At 42.5% G+C, this 26,856-nt stretch overlaps 3 protein-coding genes across 9 annotated transcripts in view; all 3 read right to left on the reverse strand.

The window, feature by feature from the left end:
• Positions 1 to 2,084, reverse strand: part of wnk4a (WNK lysine deficient protein kinase 4a) — a 72,253-nt gene extending 70,169 nt beyond the window's left edge. For 2 of the 3 annotated variants that reach the window (XM_020460438.2, XM_020460439.2), the window contains exons 1-2: positions 1,940 to 2,084; positions 925 to 1,598 (exon numbers count right to left, since the gene is read on the reverse strand). In XM_020460438.2, coding sequence (XP_020316027.1) covers positions 925 to 1,598; positions 1,940 to 1,973 — 708 coding nt within the window. In that variant the 5' untranslated portion in view covers positions 1,974 to 2,084. Of the gene's footprint in view, positions 1 to 924; positions 1,599 to 1,904 lie in introns of all 3 variants that reach the window. The other variant, XM_020460441.2, reaches the window with a different exon arrangement.
• Positions 2,085 to 4,687: 2,603 nt separating this feature from the next.
• vps25 (vacuolar protein sorting 25 homolog) lies at positions 4,688 to 8,463 on the reverse strand. The gene is made up of 6 exons (XM_020460940.2): positions 8,350 to 8,463; positions 7,647 to 7,792; positions 6,882 to 6,935; positions 6,714 to 6,802; positions 5,812 to 5,887; positions 4,688 to 5,682 (listed from the first exon to the last, which is right to left on the reverse strand). Exons 1-6 carry the CDS (start codon positions 8,394 to 8,396, stop codon positions 5,570 to 5,572), a joined length of 525 nt encoding a protein of 174 aa, XP_020316529.1. The 5' UTR covers positions 8,397 to 8,463; the 3' UTR covers positions 4,688 to 5,569.
• An 848-nt stretch (positions 8,464 to 9,311) lies between these two features.
• Positions 9,312 to 26,856, reverse strand: part of LOC109870185 (rho GTPase-activating protein 27) — a 30,621-nt gene continuing 13,076 nt past the window's right edge. For 2 of the 5 annotated variants that reach the window (XM_020460582.2, XM_031804992.1), the window contains exons 4-19: positions 19,423 to 19,887; positions 18,700 to 18,939; positions 18,391 to 18,471; positions 18,121 to 18,246; positions 17,578 to 17,667; positions 15,193 to 15,260; positions 14,957 to 15,044; positions 14,728 to 14,829; positions 14,350 to 14,448; positions 14,070 to 14,178; positions 13,794 to 13,922; positions 13,506 to 13,604; positions 11,815 to 11,892; positions 11,592 to 11,723; positions 10,804 to 10,909; positions 9,312 to 10,641 (exon numbers count right to left, since the gene is read on the reverse strand). In XM_020460582.2, the coding sequence (XP_020316171.1) occupies positions 10,464 to 10,641; positions 10,804 to 10,909; positions 11,592 to 11,723; positions 11,815 to 11,892; positions 13,506 to 13,604; positions 13,794 to 13,922; positions 14,070 to 14,178; positions 14,350 to 14,448; positions 14,728 to 14,829; positions 14,957 to 15,044; positions 15,193 to 15,260; positions 17,578 to 17,667; positions 18,121 to 18,246; positions 18,391 to 18,471; positions 18,700 to 18,939; positions 19,423 to 19,887 (2,190 nt within the window). In that variant the 3' untranslated portion in view covers positions 9,312 to 10,463. Of the gene's footprint in view, positions 10,642 to 10,803; positions 10,910 to 11,591; positions 11,724 to 11,814; positions 11,893 to 13,505; positions 13,605 to 13,793; positions 13,923 to 14,069; positions 14,179 to 14,349; positions 14,449 to 14,727; positions 14,830 to 14,956; positions 15,045 to 15,192; positions 15,261 to 17,577; positions 17,668 to 18,120; positions 18,247 to 18,390; positions 18,472 to 18,699; positions 18,940 to 19,422; positions 19,888 to 22,425; positions 22,681 to 26,856 lie in introns of those variants that run through there. The other 3 variants (XM_020460585.2, XM_031804993.1, XM_020460584.2) reach the window with 3 other exon arrangements.

Below are 26,856 nucleotides of genomic sequence, written 5' to 3' on the forward strand. Positions count from 1 at the left end.
AAGTAGTGCACTGGCTACGTATGTATGCAACAAGCATGTCTCTGTCACTAACAAATGAATGAATGAAAGGCAAGGCATTCTGGGAAATATGCAAATAAATCTTTACACTAAGCAATGTGTTAATTCAATACTGTTCAGTGCCTAAGTACATTTCCTGCAATTGTACACATGTTGCCATGGGGCAGAGTGAATCTTTTCCAATTTTATATCAAATTTCCTGCAAATCTACTCATTTTGCGATGGGGCACAGAAAAGAAAGTTTACAGCTAATTTCCTGCAATTCTACACATTTTGCCATAACTTATGCCATGTTAATGATATCTGAGTGAGAGTGACTAACAAAATCAATGGGGACTCCATGGAGGTCAGGGCTCCTGGGCACGTGCCCTGCGTTACCGGTCGGTAATCGGCCATGTTTACTTCAAGTTTAGATAGCTGGCTAGACTAATTTATCAAACTAAAAATTGTTAACTGACATGGCCATTTGAGTGACTGTCAGTAACTAACATAACAAGATAAACATTGCTGAGGAAAACCAGATTTCAAACTTGCACCTTGTGTATTCTACTTTTCTAATTCTCAACAGTAAGTTGCTGCCTGGGGCCCTAAGTGACTGTTTATGTCCTCCTGAGTGGCGCAGTGGTCTAAGGCACTGCTTCTCAGTGCTAGAGGTGTCACTACAGACCCTGGTTTGATTCCAGGCTGTATCACAACCAGCTGTGATTGGGAGTCCCATACGGCAGTGCACAATTGGCCAAGCGTTGTTCGAGTTTGGCTGGGGTAGGCCATCATTGTAAATAAGAATTTGTTCTTAACTGACTTGCCCAGTAAAATGAAAAGATATGCATGGAGCTTGCACATGCTTTCAGTGTTGATTTAACACTGGGGAATTTGCTGTGTGACAAAAAAATGTCTGTCACTCACCTGCAGCTCGCACCATGCCACTTCCACAGTAGTCTCTGTGTCCAGTCCTTTATAGACGGTCTTGAACGATCCCCTCCCAATCTCAATGTTGAATTTCAGGTATCTTCCATCAGGTGAGGTGGCCACAGCTTTGGTCTCAATGTCCTCCCTCTCCTCCTGTTCACATTTGCTTTCATACGGACTGCGTGACAACACTTTGTGTGCTTTATTTTGAACAAGCTCGTTGTCTGAGTCCGAGCTGGCATCTTGTGTGTTGGGGCTCGGGAGCGAGCTCCAGTTGTTGTCCAGCGGGGTGACGGGGTCCGAGACTTGGGTACAGGGGGGCGTGCTGCCGGTGATGCTCGCGCCCGGGCTGGAGACTGGAGATGGAGACGCCGGTGGAGTATCCGTTTTGTCGTCTTCTTCTACTCTGGCCTCGTTTAACGTTAAAATATTCTCCGCTGACCAGGACAGAGCCTTTGAAAGCGCCCCGCCATATAGTTGTGGGTCAATGTCCATGTTAATTTTGTGAAGCCCATAAGAGTTTCTCCTGGTCCCCAAATTGTAGGTCAGTGGCATCGACGGGACTCGACCAGATAAGCAGTCATCGTTTAGGTCGACGGAGAGGCTTGGGAAGCCGCGTCCAGCTATTTCAACCTCCACTTGTGACATTGTAGCGGTTCTTATTCCAATTTCTAAGGATAGAAAATATATATTTTTAAACCCGAAATAAGAAAATCAAACCGGGCCGCTACTTTACTAAGACAGCATGCTATTTTACACGTCTTTCAGCAATTGATGCTATGTTACTATGTAGCCTAGTTTAAACGTTCGAGACATTAGCCTACTTGTGGAAAATAGTGGTAAAATTAACTTGTGGCACGTAGCCTATTAGAGTACACGAGCTGTAAAAAAATTACTTGTGGCACATAGTTTACAAGTCAATTTTTAAATATTTAGGTTACTGTCAAAAAAATCTATTCTCAATTGAAATAGCCTACCTCAAAATGTGTTCAAATTCGGAAAATTCACATACTTCTCAGATAACCCGGGAAAACCGGACCGTCCATCGCCCTTGTACGTGTGAGTTGTCAACCGTATCTCTAGTAAAGAAGGCAAAACAGCTGTCTGTATCAAGAGGGTTGTTCGGATCGTGCGCTCACAGACCCGTGTGCGCTTTCAACGACGCCCCCATAGACAGTCTTCTGTAGCCTACCTGAACAATATCCTCTTCTTAAATAACTGACTTCATGAGATATAAATCCATTCGTGTGTATATAGCTTATTTTCTTTGGAATAGTTGGTAACACTATTTTCTTGTTCTGAATTAAGAGAAGTGGACAATAAATAAGCACGTCAATTACAAGACTGGTATCAATTCAATTTCAATTCAATTTAAGGGCTCTCTCTTTCTATGTACATTTAAGAGGTTAGGCTAAACAAGCCATTTGACAAGAAAACACAGTTTGAATTGAATTCCTAACAGAGCCCAAACCTTAGCTCTGCTACTTTTAATTAGCTCCCTACAGGAAAGATGACTTGGATTATCTGGATTCGTGCCATGCCCTCACAGGCTCCCACAGTCCACCACATAGGCACAGACAGACAGTGTGTTCTGGGCAAATTACAAGATGTGCTATTCTATTAAGGTTGTTGTTGTTTTTGTTACAAACTGGATCAAACTGATAGCTCATATGACCAATTATGTATTCATAAACTTTGTTTGAACTATATTTTCAATAAGGAATGCATGAATGTGAGAGGGCACAACATGCTTCTGGCAACTCATTCTTCCCTCGTGGAGTTGTCCTTATTCAGTGAAAGAAAGTCAGAGTTATCGGATGTCCCAAACAGCAGTCTATTCCCTATAGTGCACTAATTTTGATCAGAGCACCACTATATAGAGAATACAGGGCCATTATGGACGCAGACAAAACAATGTGTGCCTTGATGAGAGTGGGAGAGAGAGACAGAAAAGGGGGAAAGAGAATAAGTGAGAGCCTGTAGAGGGAGCTTGACTCTAGTCGGCTGAAACAAGACACTTGTTATCAGTACGGCCACAGTTAGCCACACCTGTCACACAGACATGCACAACAGGGAGTTATCAGCAAACACACACAAGACTCCCTCAGCTCAGCTGAACCAAGGACCAAGCCTATGGAGACATACCACGTTTTTATTTTATTTTTTATTTCACCTTTATTGAACTAGGCAAGTCCGTTAAGAACAAATTCTTATTTACAATGACGGACTACCCCGGCCAAACCCTAACCCGGACGACGCTGGGCAATTGTGTGCCGCCCTAAAAATGGTTAAGTGTGTGTGTGTGTGAACTGTCAGCTAAGCCATCCAGGACCTCTATACAAGGCGGTGTCAAAGGAAGGCCCTAAAAATTGTCAAAGACTCCAGCCAACCAAGTCATAGACTGTTCTCTCTGCTACCGCACGTCAAGCGGTACCGAAGCGCGAAGTCTAGGTCCCAGAGGCTTCTAAATATCTTCTACCCCCAAAACATGAGACTCCTGAACATCTAAACAAATGGCTACCCAGACTATTTGCATCCCCGCCCCCACTTTTATGCTGCTGCTACTCTGTTATTATCTATGCACCGTCACTTTAATAACTCTACCTACATGTACATATTCCCTCGACTAACCGGTGCCCCTCCACACTGACTTTGTACTGGTATTTTTTGTATATAGCCTCGCTATTGTTATTTTACTGATGCGCTTTAATTTTTTGGTACATTAATTTATTTATTTTTCTTAAAACTGCATTGTTGGTTAAGGGCTTGTAAGTAAGCATTTCACTACAACTATTGTATTCGGCACATGTGACAAATAACATTTGATTTGAATTTGTGAGGTTCTCCAACCCAGCTGGTGACTGCAATAAGTAGCTCACCAGAGTAACAGCCCAGTTAGCTGTCTGTCTAGTGATTCTTGGGAAATTAGTAGCAATATGGTTGTGTAAGCTATATCTTACTTGCAATAGCTTGGTTACCTAGAGTCTCTGGGCTTGCTCTGATCTACAAATCACTGAGCATTATAAATAACCACTCATTATTATTTGTAGATCAGTCAGTCAGTCTCAAACACAACCTTTAGTATTGTTTTAATAAAATATTAGAAGTTGCAATGTTCTTTCCTATATAAGACTGGTGCACGGCAAGCGTACCGGTGCGCCAAGTCTAGGACCAAAAGGCTCCTCAACAGCTTCTACCCCCAAGCCACAAGACTGCTTCTACCCCCCCCCCCCCCCCCCCCCCCTTTTTGTGCACTGCGGCCACTCGCTGTTTATTATCTATGCATGGTCACTTCACCCCCGCCTACATGTACAAATTACCTGTACCCCCGCACACTGACTCAGAACCGGTGCCCCCTGTATGTAGCCTCATTATTGTTATTGTGTTGTTTTTTATTACTCCTTTCATTTTAGTCTACTTGGTATACTTTTTATTATTACTTTTTATTTTAGTCTATTTTTAAAATATTTTCTTAACTCTTCTTGAACTGCACTGTTGGCTACGGGCTTGTAAGTATGCATTTCATGGTAAAGTCTACACTTGTTGTATTTGGCGCATGTGACAAATAAAGTTGATTTGATCATTCATAAAGGTGTAGTAAACGTGTAACTGTATTCATCTTTGACACTAGGGGGCACTATAATGTACCTAATTAATCCAAGATCCCCAGAGCTGAGATACTGTAATACATGTTACCACTATTGACATATTAATTTAATATACAAAATTGATTGCCACTTGTAATAACTCAAATTAGACCTTGACATGTACAGAATTGTCCTCATTCATAACTGTAGGACAACATTTCTCTCCTATTTATTTTCTTACAGGATTCCATTGGTTAAAAAAAAGGGTGAATACAGAGACAGTATACAGGAGTGTCATAGGTTATGTACTAAGGGTTTACAGCAGTCAGTCTGTACATGAGACATCCAGCACCATTATTACAGCTTAACTAAATCAGGATTCTAATACTCCCATGTGTGTCCTCTTCCTGGGAGGTTTTAATACTCCCCAAATGTCTCCAGGGTGTCTTGACTGGGATTTCTTGAGGATTTTTGGAGGTAAAGAAGAACAGCAATACAGCAGAGGTCCATACCACCACCACACCTAATCGCTGCAAGTAGATTTGTTAATAATCAGGAGGTTAAGAATAAAAACAAGTTATAAATACAAAACAGAAGAAAATAGTAAGGGAAAGACACAGATTGTGGGGAAAGTCCCACATCAAACATCCCAGGTGACTACCACAGAAGTCTAAATAAAGTCACCTCCTAAACTGCTCCTGCAGATGGAATTTACGAGCGAGATTGGTTCCCTTCCAGTAAGAAAATGCTTTCAACTTAGGTGAACCAAATAAGGCAACTACCTAAACCAAATAATGACTATTATTATCATCAACCACGTAGATTGGGTGCTGAGGTGCAAATAATAGCCTTTTAAACAGCGCAACCCTCATTAACCTGGTCCCAGATCTGTTTGCACTGTCTTGTACCTCCTTTGTCACGCCAATGACCACAGGGAGTTGGCAGGACAGCACAAACCGATCTGGGTCCAGGCAAGCAGTACTCTCACAGCCAATAAGGATGAAGGTTCCCAGTCTGAGTTGAGCACTTGTTCAATCCCACAATGCAATGTCTCTTCAGAAGAACTTGACCCCCTTCCCGTCGTCCATGGAGATGACCTCTGCCTTGCCGTCCATTTGCAGGGCCTGCAGCGAACGAATCAGCATCCAGTCTTCCAGCCCATGGAATTCTGGGGAAAATGGGTTACATCTAATTACATTTGCTGTACAGCTCAACAGAAGGCATAAAATAGTGCAGATGTCTTTAGGTACTGATGAATAGAAGGAAATGTCAGAAATGCACATATCTGTTGCTGTACCTTCCCTTTCTGTGTCGTCACCGTTGATGAGCTCGTAGAGTGTAAACACTGTATTGACCATACCGTTTTGAGAGACCTGAAATGATAGGGAACATGAGCTCCTTTCACCAAGAAGTATCAACAGAGTATGGATGACACAAGGATTTAGACTATTACATGCTGGAAAACTACCATATGTTCTATAATGATGCTACATTGTATGATTCTTCGAACAATGTAAAAGGAGCTATAGGCTACACCCCAGTGGTGTAAAGTACTTAAGTAAAAATACTTTAAAGTAATACTTAAGTCATTTTTTGGTGTGTCTGTACTTAACTTGACTATTTATAATTTTTGCCTACTTTTACTTCACTACATTCCTAAAGAAAATAATAATAATAAAAAATAAAGAATAATAAAAATAAAGAAAAAATTTACTTTGTACTCCATACATTTTCCGGACATACAAAAGTACTCGTTACACTTTGACAGGAAAATGGTCCAATTCACTTATCAAGAGAACATGCCTGGACATCCCTACTGCCTCTGATCTGACGGACTCACTAAACACAAATGCTTTGTTTGTAAATTATGCCTGTGTGTTGGTGTGCCCCTGACTATCTGTAATATATATATATTTAAATATATATATTTGTGCCATCTGTTTTGCTTACTATAAGGAATTTGAAATGTTCTACTTTTACTTTTGATACTTAAGAATATTTTAACAATTCCACTTACTTTTGATACTTAAGTATATTTAAAACCAGATACTTTTAATCAAGTAGTATTTTACTGGGTGACTTTCACTTTTTCTATTAAAGGTATCTTTACTTTTACTCAAGAATGACAATTGAGTACTTTTTCACCACTGCCTATATAGTGTATTACTTTAGACCAGGGCCCATAAAAGACCTACTCACCCACTGGTAAATCAGTTTCCCCCATTCTTCTGGCCTCCTCCACATGACTAGACACCGCGTCTTGTTCTTGTCTAACCATTCCAGGTTCCCTGCAAACAATATCCAGTTCAATTATTTTTGTCAGAATAATTATCAATATCCATCCTTCAATTAAAGCTGCCCTGTTACCTTTTTTCCTCAATTCCTCAAAAACAATTAGTATGGCCTCCATTGATAGTTTTCCTGAAAGATCAGTTAAGGTTTCTGAGGAGAAACATTCAGTGGGTATAATTTCAGAGAACATCCTTATTATATTTCACTAGCCTCAAAGTCTTATTTATTTATCCCTTATGTTACCAGGTAAGTTGACTGAGAACACATTCTCATTTACAGCAATGACCTGGAGAATAGTTTCAGGGGAGAGAGATGAATGTGCCAATTGGAAGCTGGGGTTTGATTAGGTGGCCATGAGGGCCAGATGGAGAATTTAGCCAGGACACCAGGGTTAACTGCCCTACTCTTACGATATGTGCCATGGGATCTTTAGTGACCACAAAGAGTCAGGACACCCGTTTAACATCCCATCCGAAAGACGGAACCCTACACAGGGCAATATCCCCAATAACTGATCTGGGATATTTTATTCAGGGCAATGTCCCCAATCACTGCCCTGGGAAATTAGGATATTTTGTTTAGACCAGAGGAAAGAGTGCCTCCAACTAGCCCTCCAACACCACATCCAGCAGCATCTGGTCTCTCATCCTGGGACCAACCAGGACCAACTCTGCTTAGCTTCAGAGGCAAACCAGCAGTCTGATGCAGGGTGGTGTGCAGCTGTCCAACAACAAATAACAGGACAGTAGAGCAAGAAATGGCCTCCTGTGATTTATTTGGTTTGATCTATGAAATACGTGTCAGTAAGTGAAACTCAGAACATGGTAGATAAAAGGATACTATCAATATTCTTGTGGTTGAACACAGGGCTCTCTTGGGCTTCCATGATGTCCAGAGTGTAGAGCTTGTGATGGCGGCAGTAGGACAGTGCGAGGGAGCACCAAGCTGCAAGCTGTTTCTGTCTGGTGTCAACATTGGGCTGTAACCTGTCAACCACCAAATGCAACCATTACTGACATCGCACCAACTTATATTGATTGACATGTACCTACCTGTAAGTCAAGCGCTAGAAGTAGCTAGATAGCTAGCTAATCACTCACTAACGGTTATCCAAGTTTCATTTTGTTTGAAAGAGATGTGAATAATAATCATAAACATTAGCTGCGAACACAACCACATCCTACAGTATTTGTGCAAGTTAGCAATTTGAATGTACATTCAATATTATTTACAGTTGCTAGCCACGGATTGCAATACATCATAACGTTCGCTAACTAGCTTTAATGATAAACTAAGTAGCTACAACGTCAATACGAATGACTATCTATCTAGCTAGTTACATGTTGAGAAAATCATTGTCATTGCTATTATTCATATGTTCGCCGTGTGGCTAACGTTAGCTGATCCACATCACTAGCCAGCTAGCTTCAACTAGCATTTTTAATAGGTCAACAAGTAACTAACGTAATGCAATGGAATCCACACAACACAATATTTGTTATACGTGGGTATCACCATTTAGTTGTGAAAATGGTTAACTTACGTAAAAAACGGAGGAAAATTATATTGCCAGGGCCACTCAAAACTCATTGCAAAATGATGTAAACACAAGCTGACACCCGGAAGTGCAAACTCTTTTTTTTATTTTTATTTTTTATTATTAACAGCAAATCAATACATAAAGTACATGAGGGAACACAAGCATACATAGATTACAAATAATAGACAATCGAGCTAGGGGGTACAATATCACATTACAATTACACAAGGACCTTAAGGGACATGCATATACTTACAATTCCGGAAGTGCAAACTCTAAATCGTTCCCTACTAGAAAATCATATCACACCATAGAGATAGATAGAGGACTCATCATTGTATCTGTGCCATTATAGTTTCTAACCGAAGAGGCACAACATCGCGAGACTTCCGGGAACACTTGCAAAGCAGACCAGGGTGGGGTTTGGGGATAGAGAAGTCAATGAGAGAAGTGAAACATTCTTCCTTAGTTGTTCATTTTCTCGAAATCTAAAGGCACAGCCTAGATTCGAGCCAATGTCTTAAGTAGTTCGGCTCTATCCTCGTGAAAGTGACAAACTGACATGTTTTCATTTCCGTCAGAAATAACTTTTTATGGAAGGAGTGCCTTTGATTTGACGGCCTGCACATGCGCAGTTCAGCGCGATACGACCAAACACGCATGACATCGCCTACAAGTGTGATTCCTTTTGAAATAGTACATTTTCTTCACGATTGGCTGATCCCTCCTGATGACTCGGTTGGACGTGACTCCAATAGGGTCACCAGGATCAGGGAATGAAGTTGTAAGTCCCACCCATTTGACTACATTAAAATGGTGAAAGCCCTCAATCGCGATGCCCATGTTTATACGGCCTTTTGGCCACAGAGGCCTCTATCTTTCACACACATCAGTGGATAAGGGCCTGGCTAAGTTACTTTACGCAATTAACAATTTGAAACAATAAATGTTGACAAAGCAGTGAGTCATGTTAGGTGACATATTTTTACAAAGTTATTTTATTAAAGGAACACGTGCATTTTCAGTAATTTACAACATAAATATGCTACTTGATTTCTATGTACAGAAAAAAAACGAATGTTATGCTTCTCACAACTGTCTAACTATTCATTTTTCCAGCTCTATTAATGCTAATAAACTTAATGAAATAGCATAGCCATATGTCATTATCATTCTGTGTGTTAATTTACAATGAGGCTTTGTTTAATTAACACTAAATGTGCCTATTTAAAAAAGGTGGCATCTGATTATCCAGTACAAAATCTAGAGAAGCTGTACAAGGGAAGTTGGTGTCTAATTCAAAGCAGGTTTTGGGTAGTACATATTTGATATATTTCTACATTACAGTTACAAAATGTACATTGACTGAATAAGACATTAGCATAACACAGGACTTCTAGGCTATTCAGAAACATGATATACAGTAACCTCAAACATTTCACTAACTTTTAAACATTTTGATTTCATCTTTAAAATGCATCTAAAAGGGTTTGTTTGATCGTGTGCAAAAACAAAGTATCAAAGCATCTTCAGGTTGCCTTGAGAATTGGGGTGTTAAGATAAAATCATGTTATTGTGAATTAACATTTTTACATGAAAGGAAGATGTTAAAGTGGGCCTATAGCAACAAAAAATGTTTTGAGACTGTACATAAGTGATGCCATAAGGGTGTGTGTTATTTTACATAATAAGGAATGCAGTGAAGAAGCAGAAATTCAGAGAACATTCTGAATTGGCAAATGAATATCCAACTAAGATATTAGAATAAATGCAGTGCAAATATTTGACATCGCTTTCAACTAGGCCTAATGCAAGCAGCTCCTCTATGGCTGCCTCCCAATAATCTCTCCTTTCTCCTGAAGTGTGCACTTGTTCACTTCCCTTCATGATTTGAAAGGACATGACTGTTAGGCCTATATGTAAACTCCCTCTAGCCCATGCCTACACCAACCCAATGCTTTTACATTTGTGGGGAATAGTGAATGAGTGCACACTTCAGAAAGAAAGAGACTATTTGGACGCACCCTCTGTCCGGTGGTGAGTGTGTGGTTTTTCTCCTACTGCAATATTACTTCAATTGATCACTGACCTCTGACTGACAGAGGCTTATGATTGTTTCAACTGGAATGGAAGATGTATTCGTATTCGTTCAGGACTAGCTCCACTATCTGGTTCTGGAAAACCATGTGCATGGCGATGTTGGCTGACTCCATCTCTGGCCGGAGCAGCGTGGGACCAAAGACGATAGCCACGTTCTGCACAGTCATACGGTTCTCTTCTCCATAGTTTATCACTCTGAGAGAGGGTGGATAGAGAGGGAGAGAGCCGAGAGAAGCAGAATAGTATACGTTATCATAATATCATCAATCAAATAGGGCTCTGGTCAAAAACAGTACTCTTTATAGCAAATAGGGTGCCATTTGAAACACAGGCAAAATGTGATTGTGAAAGACCTACTTGCGTAAATGGCTGAAGAGGAGTTCCATGGTGTCATGGTTTGGCCGAGGAAGAGACTCCACCAGCTCTCGCATGTAAGACACTTTGAGGGTGTAATCAACAGTTCCTGAAAACAAGACAAGATAGAACAATAAATGGTACACTAATGTATAGATTCAATGTATATCTCCAATAGTTCATAAGAAGGGAAGTGGGGGGCCTCCGAGTGGCGCGGTGGTCTAAGGCACTGCATCGCAGTGCAAGCTGTGCCACTAGAGATCCTGGTTCGAGACCAAGCTCTGTCGCAGCCGGCCGCGACCGGGAGACCCATGAAGCGGCGCACAATTGGCTCAGCGTCGTCCGGGTTAGAGGAGGGTTTGGCCAGCCGGGATGTCCTTGTCACATCACGCTCTAGCGACTCCTGTGGCAGGCCGGGCGCATGCACTCTGACACGGTTTCCTCCAACACATTGGTGTGGCTGGCTTCCGGGTTAAGCGGGCATTGTGTCAAGAAGCAGTGTGGCTTGGCAGCTTCGTGTTTCGGAGGAAGCACGCATCTTGACCGTATGGGAGTTGCAGCGATGGGACAAGACTAACTACCAATTGAATAGCACAAAATTGGGTGTAAAAACACAACAACAAAAAAACAAAGGGAAGTGGGGTGGTAAACATGATTAGTCCTTCCTTGATAGTGAAGTAATACACTGGGTAAGAAAACTGAGGTGCCACTGTGGGGCCAAAACCTAACACAGTTTCAGGCTATTCTGAGAGGTGACATTGTGGGGCCACGGAGTCTGGCCTGCTGCTTACTTATGGCCTGGATGAAGTGGCTGAAGTGGCTGAAGGGGAAGAGGGGTTCAGGAAGCTCCCTGAAGAAAAGCTTCAGAGCCCCAGTGATGACGTGGGTGTCCTCCCACTGGCCATCCTCCAAGTCCAGTTCCTCTGTAGAACAGAATCGCATCACACAACAGAGTCAAAGAACAGGACACACAAATACAGACACACATACAGAAGGTAAAGAGATGGGCATTACCATGATCTGCCTTGAAGCGTAGTTTCTGAATGACAGCTAGGTTCCCACTGACTCTGTAGAGTCCATCCATGTCCAGACCTGTGAAGACAAACACACATCAGCATTGGGTTCAATCAACTACTGTGGTAACCTTTTTTCTTTTACTGTAAATATTGTGCTGAGTAATACACTGCTATTTCAATGTCACTACTGGCATTTACAGTTTAAGCATAATACATTAAAACTCAGTTTTTCACAGTTCCTGACATTTAATCCTAGTAAAAATCCCTGTCTCAGGTCAGTTAGGATCACCACTTCATTTTAAGAATGTGAAATGTCACAATAATAGTAGAGAGAATGATTTATTTCAGCTTTAATTTATTTTATCACATTCCCAGTGGGTCAGAAGTTTACATACACTCAATTAGTATTTGGTAGCATTGCCTTTAAATTGTTTAATTTGGGTCAAATGTTTTGGGTAGCCTTCCACAAGCTTCCCACAATAAGTTGGATGAATTTTGGCCCATTCCTCCTGACAGAGCTGGTGTAACTGAGGCAGGTTTGAAGGCCTCCTTGCTTGCACACGCTTTTTCAGTTCTGCCCACAAATTTTCTATAGGATTGAGTTCAGGGCTTTGTGATGGCCACTCCAATACCTTGACTTTGTTGTCCTTAGGCAACAAAAGTATGCTTGGGGTCATTGTCCATTTGGAAGAACCATTTGTGACTAATTTGCAGCCGGTTGGGATGGTGTTCTTTGGCTCGCAAGCCTCCCCCTTTTTCCTCCAAACATAACGATGGTCATTATGGCCAAACAGTTCTATTTTTGTTTCATCAGACCAGAGGGCATTTCTCCAAAAGTACGATCTTTGTCCCCATGTGCAGTTGCAAACTGCAGTCTAGCTTTTGTATGGCGGTTTTGGAGCAGTGGCTTCTACCTTGCTGAGCGGCCTTTCAGGTTATGTCAATATAGGACTCGCTTTACTGTGGATATAGATACTTTTGTACCTGTTTCTTCCAGCATCTTCACAAGGTCCTTCGCTGTTTTCCTGGGATTGATTTGCACTTTTCGCACCAAAGTACGTTCATCTCTAGGAGACAGAACACATCTCCTTCCTGAGCGGCATGACGGCTGCGTGGTCCCATGGTGTTTATACTTGCATACTATTATTTGTACAGATGAACGTGGTTCCTTCAGGCATTTGGAAATTGCTCCCAAGGATGAACCATACTTGTGGAGGTCTACAATTTATTTTCTGAGGTCTTGGCTGATTTCTTTTGATTTTCCCATGATGTCAAGCAAAGAGGCACTGAGTTTGAAGATAGGCCTTGAAATACATCCACAGGTACACCTCCAATTGACTCAAATTATGTAAATGTGCCTATCAGAAGCTAAAGCATAAACATAATTTTATGGAATTTTCCAAGCTGTTTAAAGCCACAGTCAAATTAGTGTATGTAAACTTCTGACCCACTGGAATTGTGATACAGTCTATTATAAGTGAAATAATCTGTCTGTTAACAATTGTTGGAATATGTACTTGTGTCATGCACAAAGTAGATGTCCTAACCGACTTGCCAAAACTATAGTTTGTTAACAAGAAATTAGTGGAGTGGTTGAAAAACAAGTTTTAATGACTCCAATTTAAGTGTATGTAAACTTCCGACGTCAACTGTAACATAATCATCATCACTGTGATTACTAATCATTACCTCTCTTTTCCACTGCTCGGATACATTTCTCCACAAAGCTTGGGATAGTAGTTTTCTCCTGGGAACACAGTGCAGCCAGATGACAGCCAAACACATTGTCTGAGGGAAGGATGGTGGATGTTGTTTACCCGTATCACAACAGAAGATATGTACAAACTCATTCCAATCTCAATCTCTCTGGATAAGTAACATAGTCGTGAGAATTCCTGACAGTAAATGTAATGTAGCCTGATTTGGAGCAAGTTCGGCATGTGTAGCATTGTAGGAATGAAGACCCTATGAGCCCACCTCGGATGTAACCCTTCTCCTTGATGGACTGCAGCGTGGGTCGTTTCAGGAGGAACTTGATCAGCTTGGTACGAACCTTCTTCTGATCTGTCTCTCCCCCAGAGGAGGTGGCCGTGCTCGGTCTGGAAGCTGGGGGGGGGGGGGGGGGGTCAAGAAGATCAAAGAGGAGAAGGGGGTTAAACAGCCACGAAACAAGAGCAATTTGACCTGGTGGAGGCTATTGCGGCTTAAATGTCTGCTATTTGAAGCAGGAATAGTGTAGTTGGGAGAACTTACATATCCTCCTCTTGTCCAGGGTGCCTGGTGACCTGTCATCTCTGTCTGTACCGGAGGACTTCTCACTGATGTCCACGTCCTCCTCCTCAGATTGGTGATGATCCTGGTCCTGCAATGTCATTGGCTAACATGCATGATGTTTGAACCAGCAGCCATTAAGTTAACCATCCTAAATTGACCTTGATCAGGGAGTTTTTCTTATTTTTATTCAGTACATATTTTTCTCCATGCACGTTAAGGTGTGCGAGTTAATTTACTTCTAAACATTCAAGAGACTTACCAGCTGTCGAATAGTGTCGACTAGAACTTTGTGCCAGTCGTTGATGATACTCTCAGTGTCGTACTGTATCAGAAACTCAACACCATTTCTGTTTTTCAACTGAAGAGACAACATACAACAGAGGTTATTATGACTAACATTTGCTTTACAGATTTATAGAGAGGGCAACAGTCTTAGACTAATGGAAAATATATTCTCACATGATGTTGCTTCCCAGAATCACTTATCACAATGGGCAGAAAATGGTGAATGTATAGTCAATTACATTTTTATTTAATAATAAATGGTACTCCCAAATGAATCCTTATCTTTGATGTATTTAGTACAACTCCTAAAACACCTGTAGTATGACTTCATAGCAACCAACTGTCAACCCACCTCTACAACATTCTTTTTGCTGGATTTATCCCTGGGAGCCCAGCCAATCGTTGCACCTCGTAGCTCCACTGTGACCTCTGGGGCGATCTGATTGGTCTTGTTCTGTTGAGAAAGAAAGACATCATGGAGGACAGTTGATGAAAACTGACAGTACTGCATTCCATGAAATCAGACAGTGATGTAAGAGTTCTTTATCTGTGCAGGTAACAGTTGTGCACCTCTCACTCACCGAGGCTCCTGTGGCTGCAGACTTGGGGTCTTTGTGGAAGGTCAGAACCCCTCCGTGAAGAACCGTCCAAGACTGGGCCCAGTTTTTCCTATAGGAAGGCCACTGAGTGTGAGCTGTACTGTACTTCAGGGAATGTTGCAGTGTAGAAAATAATTTGGTAATGTAATGGCTGATAATTCCATCACTTGCTTCCATGTCAGCAATTATGCCCAGACTTTGGATGAGGTCAGAATTACCTTACTCTTTTCCCATTCTCTGACACTTTAGTTTTGTTGAGAATTCCAGCTTTTTCTAAACTCTGCACCTGAAAAAGGATCCAAACATAACATGCTTTTAATTATGCAAAGCCAAGTGTTCAAGTGAGACATACTTATTGATGCATTGATACAGTACAATCCTGTTAACCTCTACAAACAGAAATGCACCAAAAAAGCGACAGGAGGACAGTATTTGACAACTGTGGCTAAACTCTGACAACAAGCTCCTTTGTAATAGCTTGTTAACAGACACCTCTCCCTTTATGTTTTATAATGAACAGCATGAATGGTATAAAACCACAGGCACATTTTAGACTATTGCATCCTCTTTCACTGTGTAGTGAGGTGTGATGAGGTGGTACGGCGGTTGGTAGCTCTGGCTGAGAGTTTCCCAAAGGTGTTGTGACGTCAGCTGCCCTCAACAGGGAAAAACTAATCTATTTATATACCAGGAAATATACCATTTCCCAAGTGACATCTGTTTCTACTCTCTCAGGTGTAGCTATGCAACTACTATTCTGCTTACAAATTCTTCAATATACGGGTACAACACACCATTAGCCCTTAGATAGAGAGCATGCGGATGGATACAATATTTATCAGGGCAGTGGTGAGATATATATAAAAAATATTTAAAAAACACATTGTGCCACTGAGGCTCTGATTGAAGGGGCTTCTTGCTTTTGTCACTTCTAGGTTAGACTACTGCAATGCTCTACTTTCCGGCTACCCGGATAAAGCACTAAATAAACTTCAGTTAGTGCTAAATACGGCTGCTAGAATCCTGACTAGAACCAAAAAATTTGATCACATTACTCCAGTGCTAGCCTCCCTACACTGGCTTCCTGTCAAGGCAAGGGCTGATTTCAAGGTTTTACTGCTAACCTACAAAGCATTACCTGGGCTTGCTCCTACCTATCTCTCTGATTTGGTCCTGCCGTACATACCTACACGTACGCTACGACCACAAGACGCAGGCCTCCTAAATGACCCTAGAATTTCTAAGCAAACAGCTGGAGGCAGGGCTTTCTCCTATAGAGCTCCATTTTTATGGAATGGTCTGCCTAACCATGTGAGAGACGCAAACTCGGTCTCAACCTTTAAGTCTTTACTGAAGACTCATCTCTTCAGTGGGTCATATGATTGAGTGTAGTCTGGCCCAGGAGTGTGAAGGTGAACGGAAAGGCTCTGGAGCAACGAAACGCCCTTGCTGTCTCTGCCTGGCCGGTTCCCCTCTTTCCACTGGGATTCTCTGCCTCTAACCCTATTACAGGGGCTGAGTCACTGGCTTACTAGGGCTCTTTCATACCATCCCTAGAGGGGTGTGTCACTTGAGTGGGTTGAGTCACTGATGTGATCTTCCTGTCTGGGTTGACGCCCCCCCTTGGGTTGTGCCGTGGCGGAGATCTTTGTGGGCTATACTCGGCCTTGTCTCAGGATGGTAAGTTGGTGGTTGAAGTTATCCCTCTAGTGGTGTGGGGGCTGTGCTTTGGCAAAGTGGGTGGGGTTATATCCTTCCTTTTTGGCCCTGTCCGGGGGTGTCATCGGATGGGGCCACAGTGTCTACTGACCCCTCCGGTCTCAGCCTCCAGTATTTATGCTGCAGTAGTTTGTGTCGGGGGGCTAGGGTCAGTTTGTTATATCTGGAGTACTTCTCCTGTGCTATCCAGTGTCCTGTGTGAATTGAAGTATGCTCTCTCTAACTCTCTCTTTCTTTCTCTCTCTCTCTCGGAGGACCTGAGCCCTAGGACCATGCCTCAGGACTACCTGACATGATGACTCCTTGCTGTCCCCAGTCCACCTGGCTGTGCTGCTGCTCCAGTTTCAACTGTTCTGCCTGTGATTATTATTATTTGACCATGCTGGTCATTTATGAACATTTGAACATCTTGGCCATGTTCTGTTATAATCTCCACCCGGCACAGCCAAAAGAGGACTGGCCACCCCACATAGCCTGGTTCCTCTCTAGGTTTCTTCCTAGGTTTTGGCCTTTCTAGGGAGTTTTTCCTAGCCACCGTGCTTCTACACCTGCATTGCTTGCTGTTTGGGGTTTTAGGCTGGGTTTCTGTACAGCACTTTAAGATATCAGCTGATGTACGAAGGGCTATATAAATACATTTGATTTTGATTTGATTTCTTCTGAGTCTAAACCAATCAGCTTTCAGGAACAGAAACAAAACACCATTCAGAGGAAAGACAGGTCAGGTCAGAGTGGTCATAGCGCTGGGGCAACTTCACAGAAGTGTCATTTGAGTAAGAACAGAACTGTCATTTTCAGTCGACTCAGGGCTGATCTAACCTAATGAGGATCAGCAGACTGGGGAGGACAATAAAGGAGGACAGGAGAGGAGGAGGGGGACTCACGTGATGCTGCCCCATCTGTGGAGAGTTGTCTGCACTGGAACCCTCGCTGCCGTAGTCCGAGGCATTTCTTCTGTGATTCGGGAAGAACTTCTGACCAGTAGGGGAATAAAGGACACTTTACTTTGTCACAATGTGACCAAAACGACATCCCATCTAAACAGAATTGTTTAAGTACACAATCTACTCTTTTATATGTGTGGTATAGACCACTGTATTGTTACGACACCAAATGTCACTGGCTGAACACAGTGATCTAAGAATAGAAGTGAAACGTAATAGGTGTTCCAGGTGCTTGGCTCTCTCTCGTTTAGGAAACGGTGTCAAAATGGGGGCTGTATGAGAGCTAAGAGGGTCAGGTGTTTCATATGGTGTTCCCAGTCACTTCACTCTGCCTCACTAAACACTGCTGTCAGAGCCAGCTGACACTCCTACTGTAGCTCTTATAGCTCTATTGTGGTGGGCTCTGGCTAGGGGGATGTGAGGTGTGTGTGTGTATTTGTGTGTGTGTGTGGAGGTGTGGGTATTCGCACTAGCAACACTAACCCTTTCCTCCATGGTTGAGCTGAAATGAGCTGGACCCATGGTGTGTCTCCAGTTCTTCATAGATAGAGACCCCCCGTCCAGCGCAACACCATTTCCCACCTTAGACTGGTCTGATGCTACAGGGGCCTGGAGGGGTCAAATGATAGAGGATAAACTCTATACAAGAAACTCCAAAATAAGTAATTCATAAGTTAGAAATTAGGCATTGATTACCTATCTAAATCTGTATGGTAGAATTAATTGCCATGGGTGTTTAATCTTGATCTCTACCTCAGGCAGGTTCCACTGGGATCTTGAGCCGTCTCTCAGGTAGTAGTACGTCTGTCCTCTGTCGTCCAATGATTTGATCCACTGTTACCACACACACACACCACACACATAAATATCCATATTGCACTGCATCATCATGGAGAAAATGTACTGCATATACTGTAGCGGTGGCCCGGTAATATTCCTTCAAGCTGAGTGGCATGGTCTCCCCCTAGATTTCATTCCTGGACAGGTCTCTCTTGAAAAATATATTTTTACCTCAATGAGACTAACCTGAATAAATAATGTCTAAATAAAGGGTCTGTGTACCTGCTCAGGTGTGTGTTTGCTGGAGAACACCCATGTTCCATCAGGGTCTACATTGAGGTTCCAGCCAGTTGGAGCGCTCCTGTCCAGGCTGGCCCTGGGGATGACTGCCTGGATCACATGGCTGGGGTTGTAGTCATTGTGGAAGGAGTGAGGGTCCACTGGGGACAAAGCCAATGGCTCCTCTTCCAGGGATTCAGGTAGGTCAGCCTCACCTGGGTAGTCCTCCTCAGGCAGGGGAGGCTGGACACACACACATCATGCACACACACATGCATGTGAACACAGAAACACACCCACAGACAGGACAGACAACACAGAGATACACACACACGTTGTGAGAATGTTACATTCAGTGTTCCCATTGTGCTGCTTCAAAACAGATCGAGAACAGGACAATGGATAACCTTCCTCCGAGGTTCCTTTCAGCTTTTCAAAGTTCCTCATTTCAACTAAGCAGTTTAAACAGCTTTTAGCTTATTCTTTCACATCTCTTTAGAATTGTGAAAACACAAGAATGCAGTTCGCAAAAAGTTCACAATAAGGTCAACGAATGCATTGCCTAATAGTTTGAGGAAAACTACATGTATGAAAAAATAACTGTCTGCTATATACTGTAGGAGCTTAACTTCATTAAAAAGATGAGTGTTGTATTATTTGTAGACTTCCCATGGGTGAAACTAGAATAGACGAAGTAAGTGAGTGTCTAAGTGGAGCAGGCCTTACCGGCCCTTCCTCCAGAGAGCTGTGCCCACTCAGCGGCTCCATCAGAGGGGGGTAGGGGCACTGTGGCTCTGGGGGCTCCCAAGACGTCTCTCCCGATACTGGGTTGTAGAAGTACTGGCGGCCGCTAGTCACATCCAAACACTGCTCCCAGTCAGCGGTCCATGCAGGGGGGGAGACAGAGGTGGAGGTGGGGGACTGAGAGGAGGGCGAGGGAGACAAACACACAGGCTCCTCAGCGGGAGCCTCAGGGTCTATGTGGGGGTTGTCCCAGGTGGTCTGCCCCGATTCAGGGTGGTAGTAGTACTCCTGTCCACTCTCCTGGTCAGTGTGCACCTCCCATCCCTCAGAGTCCAGGTAAGGAGGAGAGCAGGGAGGGGAGGAGGCCGAGAGAGGGGACTCAGAGACGTTTCTGTGGAGCTCCGTTACATTGACGTACACAGCGTTCTGGGCACTCTCATTGTCAACCTATGGGAAGAGCAGGAAATATGGGTCAGGGGTCATCTGGAAAAGTTTAGAACTACAGAGTGACGCCAAGCCTTGTCCCAGATCTGTTTATGTGTTGACAATAACCATAGGAGTTGGAAAAACAGCACAACCAGATCTGGGACGAGGCTGAGGTCAAGTGACACTGATTCTAGGCTGTCAGAATACTTAATGCAGCAGAGAGACAAACCTATGAATAAAAAACTAACATCAACTTTAGTCTCACAGCTCTATAGACAGTCAGTTGGTTCTGAGTAGATAAAAGAAGCTGTGATATTTCTGGAGAGAAAAAAAAGCCACTTTCCCCTATAGCACTCAGAAAGAGGGTGACAGAACAGTCTTTCTTCCGGTGCAGTCAGCTCAGAAAGTCAAATCTAAAGCTAAACAGAAAGCATGGAGCTCCAGACCACAACCCAATGCCTCGTTTTTGACTAAATATACAGACACCCACTATTACCCAGTTACCCACAGACACAGACTCTGCATTGCCAAAAGTGGAGGTGCAACACTTGACAAACTAAAACTCTATGCCTACTTCACAGTCCGCCCAGGCATTCCTGTGTGACATTGTCTTTCGTCTAAGGGTGGTGGTAATGTTCCAGAACAATAACAACTGTCCACAAACAAACATAGAAGGCCAATATTCAGGTTTCATTCAAATGTTCAACAATGGTTACTAATCAACTACAGCAGGCGCACTTTCAATTCTCCACATTACAGAACTGAAAAAAAATAATTATGACTCACACTTTCACTGAATATAATCAAATTCAACTGTTGACTGAATATAAGTTTATAGTACATTTTATTCTTCCTCTTATCTGCAACCCACAGTTATAGAAACCATTTTACAGTAGGAGGCTAAATATATCACCAGTATGTAAATATAGGCCTAGTCAAGACCAATACACATGGTTAGGTTAGTTGAGTTAGCCTACATGTTAGTCTTGTTGTCATTGTTGTTGCAGACTGCCCCAAGAAATTGCCCCTCAGATAAATAGTTTTAATTGTATTGAATAAATGAGAGTGAAGGAGAGAGATGTAAATGCCTAAAGTAAGTCTGTGTTCATCATTCCAGAAAACATTGGCACACTCATTCACTCCTGCTAAAATCAATGTTTTTCATTTATATTTTGGTCATTTATCCAGAGCGAATTACAGGAGCAATTAGGGTTAAGTGCCTTGCTCAAGGGCACAGACAGATTTTTCACCTAGTTGGCTTGGATATTCGAACCAGCAACTTTTCAGTTACTGGCCCAAAACTCTTAACCACTAGGCTACCTACTTCCGTTGAAATGACCCCCATCTAAAATAGACGATCTGATCCTACATTTTCAGAGGCCCGAGTCTAACCTGGAGTCTTTTCTTATCTGTTCCAGTGGCCTAAGTTTCACCTGCTGTATTCCAATGAGGAGGTGTCTGACTGACTTTATGATTCCTGGGACGTCCCTCCGGGAACCCTGATGGATATGTTGTCATTATCATGGCACTGTGAGAGGGACTGTTGATCTCTCCCTTCCTTCCTTCTGGTGTGAACTATCACACCAGGATCCTTTAGACTATGAAAACCTACCACTGGTTTGATGAATGGTGACAGGTCGGAAGCCTATTTATATGGGTCAAAGGTCAGAAGGCAGATATGGATAGAAATGAGTAAATTTGACTATTTTCCTCTGGTTAATAATAATACATTTTGTATCAGATATAGACTTGGTGTCCCATCTAGAGGTTTTTGGCCTGTCATTAGAATCATTATTGATCTCATTATCAACACAAGGTTATCAATACACATGACCAGGCAATCGAATCAAAAATAGATCAACAAAATACAGACAAGCAAGAGGAAATTAGAGAGTTGCATCATTGATCACTCGCTGTGTTGATTCTGAAATGCCCCCTCCCCTGCCCACTGGAAAATATATCTACCCAGAGCAAACACCACACAGTAAACACACACTAACCAGAAGTGAGAAAGTCGGTCTTTGTGTGGGCAAAATGTCAGTGTCACCAATAAACATAAACAGGCAAAACCCTCAAATCTACCCATTTCATCAACACACACAGTAAGCACCTCACAGTAAATGTAATACCCATATGTGAGAAACTATGGTTTTGTGTTGGCAAATTTGTCAACTTACACCTGGCAAAACTCTAACGTCAAGAGTGCTTAATGGATCTATGCACTAACCATGCGGAAGGCGACGTTACTTGTGTTACTGAGCATGCTCTCTGGGGTTGACATACACGGCAACAGAGGAAAACAAAGTTGAGCTGAAGCAATATATCCGCAGAAGGGTGAGACTAAGTAGACTCAACAGGAAGCAAGAAAGTGATAACAAGGTAGACGTAAACACTGTCAATGTTGTATATACACTGTACAACAAACCCAACACACTCTGATCTACATTCAGAACTAGCCAAATTAGCCATAGATCCATCAAAAGCAGTGCACTGACAGTTTTGGTGAGGCTGCATTGTTGCATTTAGAGACATACGTTATATAGTTTGTTCTGGACCTACCTGGTTTGCAATTGGTAGAGCCAAGCCCCCCCGGGTCTGATACCCATGCCGGGGCTTTGCATAAAGATCCACCATGTTTATGTAATCCTAATTAGTAGAGCCATATAATACAGCTGATCAGAGCACAGCTACACAGCTACACTAGCTACCACAGGACTGAAGTGACAGGAGCAGAGGCAGGCAGACAGGCACACACACCATGCAGTGTGCGCACACACACCAACGACAGAGATGCCTCCGAAAGGAGAACTGCCTACTCTGTTACAATGACAGGGGGAGGGGAGGGGTGTTTCAGATGGAGGGAGGCAGAGAGAGAGATAGACAGCAAGCGAGAGAGAGAGAGAGAGGAGGAGGAGGCAGATAGAAAGAGGACAGGTCATTTGAACCCACTTCCTTTCTGTCTTACCAATGATGAAAAAGGAAATGTCGGCATGGAAACAAAGCTTTAGGAGAGTGCATTCCTTTACTCAAGTGGTGAATTAGATTAATTAGTGAGGAAGCCAGGGCAGAACTAAGAGGAAACTGAAAAGAAAACTCTGGGTTTAGCTAGTCCACTGTACTCATAAAGGTCATGGTTTGACTGTTATAACTCTGGTTTGGGTTATATCTCCTTCTCTTTGTGAAGTAGTCTTTACATTAACATTAGAAGTTCTGTAATCAGCCTGAAAGTAGCATTAACAGTAAGAATCGGACTACTACTATTGGTTTCCAAATCAAATGACAACAAATGTTTAAGAATTGCTTGATACATTTACATTGAGGAATTGTGAAAAACTGAGTTTAAATGTATTTGTCTAAGGTGTATGTAAATTTACAAAAGTACAATTGTGCACTGTGTAGAGAAATGTACAAATTTTAATGGACAATGTTGCTGTAAAACTAGGAGGAACCCAGAGTGGCTGAAGCTCAGACTGCAGAGTAGGTGGGTGTTTGACTTGAGACAGGAAACTTTAGTGAAGGGACAGTTGCTCAACCATCACTTCCTTCCAGGGAGGATCAGACTGTTCACAGATCAGACTGCTGACTGTCTGAAGCCTTTGGCTGAAATGTTGTACCATAACATCCATACTAACACAACTAATAGTATGATAATACGTATCATACCACTGCAACCAATAGTATCATCATAATTCATCAACTAATAGTATTATAACACACAAAACCATAAGTACAGTGCCTTCAGAAAGTATTCAGACCCCTTGACTTTTTCCACATTGTTACTTTACTGCCTTATTCTGAAATTGATTAAATATTTTTTTTAAATTACACACAATACCCCATAATGAAATTTGTGCAAATGTATTCAAAATATAAAACATAAGTATTCAGACCCTTTGCTATGAGACTCGAAATTGAGCTCATGGTGCATCCTGTTTCCATTGATCATCCTTGAGATGTTTCTACAACTTGATTGGAGTCCAACTGTGGTAAATTCAATTGATTGTACATGATTTGGAAAGGCACACACCTGTCTATAAAAGGTCCCACATTTGACAGTGCATGTCAGAGCAAAAACCAAGCCATGAGGCCAAAGGAATTGTCCGTAGAACTCAAAGACAGGATTGTGTCAAGGCACAGATCTGGGGAAATGTACCAAAAAATGTCTGCAGCACTGAAGGACCAAGAACACAGTGGCCTCCATCATTCTTAAATGAAAGAAGTTGGGAACCACCAAGACTCTTCCTAGAGCTGGCCGCCCGGCTAAACTGAGCAATCGGGTGAGAATGGCCTTGGTCAGGGAGGTGACCAAAAACACAATGGTCACTCTGAAAGTGCTCTAGAGTTCCTCTGTGGAGATCTAGAACCTTCCAGAAGGACAACCATCTCTGCAGCAAATCAGGCCTTTATGGTAGAGTGGCCAGACGGAACCCACTCCTCAGTAAAAGGCACATGACAGGCCGCTTGGAGTTTGCCAAGAGGCACTTAAAGACTCTCACACCATGAGAAACCAAGATTGAACTCTTTGGCCTGAATGCCAAGCGTCACATCTGGAGGAAACCTGGCACCATCCTTATGGTGAAGCATAGTGGTGGTAGCATCACGTTGTGGGGATGTTTTTCAGCAGCAGGCACTGGGAGACTAGTCAGGATCGAGGCAAAGTTGAATGGCACAAAGTACAAAGAGGTCCTTTATGAAAACCTACTCCAGAGCACTCAGGACCTCAGACTGGGGCGAAGATTCACTTTCCAACAGGACAATGACCCTAAGCACACAGCCAAGACAGCGCAGGAGTGGTCTCTGAATGTCCTTGAGTGGCCCAGCTAGAGCCCGGACTTGAACCCAATCGAACATCTCTGTTGAGACCTGAAAATAGCTGTGCTGCGACGCTCCCCATCCAACCTGACAGAGCTTGAGAGGATCTGCAGAGAAGAATGGGAGAAACTCCCCAGATACAGGTGTGCCAAGCTTGCAGCATCATACCCAAGAAGACTCAAGACTGTAATCGCTGCCAAAGGTGGGTGCTTCAACAAAGTACTGAGTAAAGGCTATGAATACTTACAGTTGAAATGAGAAGTTTATATACACATAGGTTGGAGTCATTAAAACTAATTTTTCAACCACTCCACAAATGTCTTGTTAAAAAACTATAGTTTTGGCAAGTCGATAAGGACATCTACTTTGTGCATGCCACAAGTACATTTCCCAACAATTGTTTACAGACAGATTATTTCAGTGGGTCAGAGGTTTACATACACTAAGTTGACTGCCTTTTAAACAGCTTGGAAAATTCCATAAAATGAAGTCATGGCTTTAGAAGCTTGTGATAGGCTAATTGACAACATTTGAGTCAATTGGAGGTGTACCTGTGGATGTATTTCAAGGCCTACCTTCAAACTCAGTGCCTCTTTGCTTGACATCATGGGAAAATCAAAATAAATCAGCCAAGACCTCAGAAAATAAATTGTAGACAAGTCTGGTTCTTCCTTGGGAGCAATGTCCAAATGCCTGAAGGTACCACATTCATCTGTTCAAACAATAGTATGCAAGTATAAACACCATGGGACCACGCAGCCGTCATACCGCTCAGGAAGGAGATGTGTTCTGTCTCCTAGAAATGAACGTACTTCGGTGCGAAAAGTGCAAATCAATCCCAGAACAGCAGCAAAGGACCTTGTGAAGATGCTGGAGGAAACAGGTACAAAAGTATCTATATCCACAGTAAAACAAGTCCTATATCGACATAACCTCAAAGGCCGCTCAGCAAGGATGAAGCCACTGCTCCAAAACCGTCATAAAAAAGCCAGACTACGGTTTGCAACTGCACATGGGGATAAAGATCGTAATTTTTGGAGAAATGTCCTCTGGTCTGATGAAACAAAAATAGAACTGTTTGGCCATAATGACCATCGTTATGTTTGGAGGAAAAAGGGGGAGGCTTGCAAGCCGAAGAACACCATCCCAACAGTGAAGCACGGGTGAGGCAGCATCATGTTGTGGGGGTGCTTTGCTGCAGGAGGGACTGGTGCACTTCACAAAATAGATAGCATCATGGGGATAGAAAATTATGTGGGTATATTGACGCAACATCTCAAGACATCAGTCAGGAAGTTAAAGCTAGCTTGCAAATGGGTCTTCCAAATGGACATTGACCCCAAGCATACTTCCAAAGTTGTGGCAAAATGGCTTAATGACAACAAAGTCAAGGTATTGGAGTGGCCATCACAAAGCCCTGACCTCAATCCTATAGAAGATTTGTGGGCAGAACTGAAAAAGCGTGTGCAAGCAAGGAGGCCTACAAACCTGACTCCGTTCCACCAGCCCTGTCAGGAGGAATGGGCCAAAATTCAAACAACTTATTGTGGGAAGCTTGTGGAAGGCTACCCAAAACGTTTCACCGAAGTTAAACAATTTTAAGGCAATGCTACCAAATACTAATTGAGTGTACGTAAACTTCTGACCCACTGGGAATGTGATGAAAGAAATGAAAGTTGAAATATATAATTCTCTCTATTATTATTCTGACATTTCACATTCTTAAAATAACGTGGTGATCCTAACTGACCTAAAACCGGGAAGTTTTACTAGGATTAAATGTCAGGAATTGTGAAAAACTGAATTTAAATGTATTTGGCTAAGGTGTATGTAAACTTCAACTGTATGTAAATGTAATATTTCAGTTTTTATTTTTAATAAACTATCAAACATGTCTAAAAACCTGTTTTTGCTTTGTCACTATGGGGTATTTATTGTGTGTAGATTGATGAGGAAAAAAAATAATGTAATACATTTCTGAACAAGGCAGTAACCTAACAAAATGTGAAAAAGTCAAGGGGTCTGAATACTTTCCGAAGGCACTGTATCATAACACCCCAACCAATAGTATAATGATAATACCCCAACCAGTAGCATAATGATAATACCCCAACCAACAGTATCACAACACACCAACCAATATTGGGGTTGGTGTACAATAGTAGCGCTACATCTCCA

The sequence above is a fragment of the Oncorhynchus kisutch genome, linkage group LG25, assembly GCF_002021735.2.
Source record: "Oncorhynchus kisutch isolate 150728-3 linkage group LG25, Okis_V2, whole genome shotgun sequence".
Classification (NCBI taxonomy): domain Eukaryota; kingdom Metazoa; phylum Chordata; class Actinopteri; order Salmoniformes; family Salmonidae; genus Oncorhynchus; species Oncorhynchus kisutch.

What these genes read in the sequence shown, in the direction of transcription:
- vps25 (XM_020460940.2), bottom strand. Translation starts at nt 8,396, where the DNA reads ATGAGTTTTGAGTGGCCCTGGCAATATAATTTTCCTCCGTTTTTTAC. An exon ending in TGAGGAATTGAGGAAAAAAG is followed by an intron (nt 6,803 to 6,881) that starts GTAACAGGGCAG and finishes TATTGTTTGCAG; the next exon opens with GGAACCTGGAATGGTTAGAC. An exon ending in TGACGACACAGAAAGGGAAG is followed by an intron (nt 5,683 to 5,811) that starts GTACAGCAACAG and finishes CATTTTCCCCAG; the next exon opens with AATTCCATGGGCTGGAAGAC.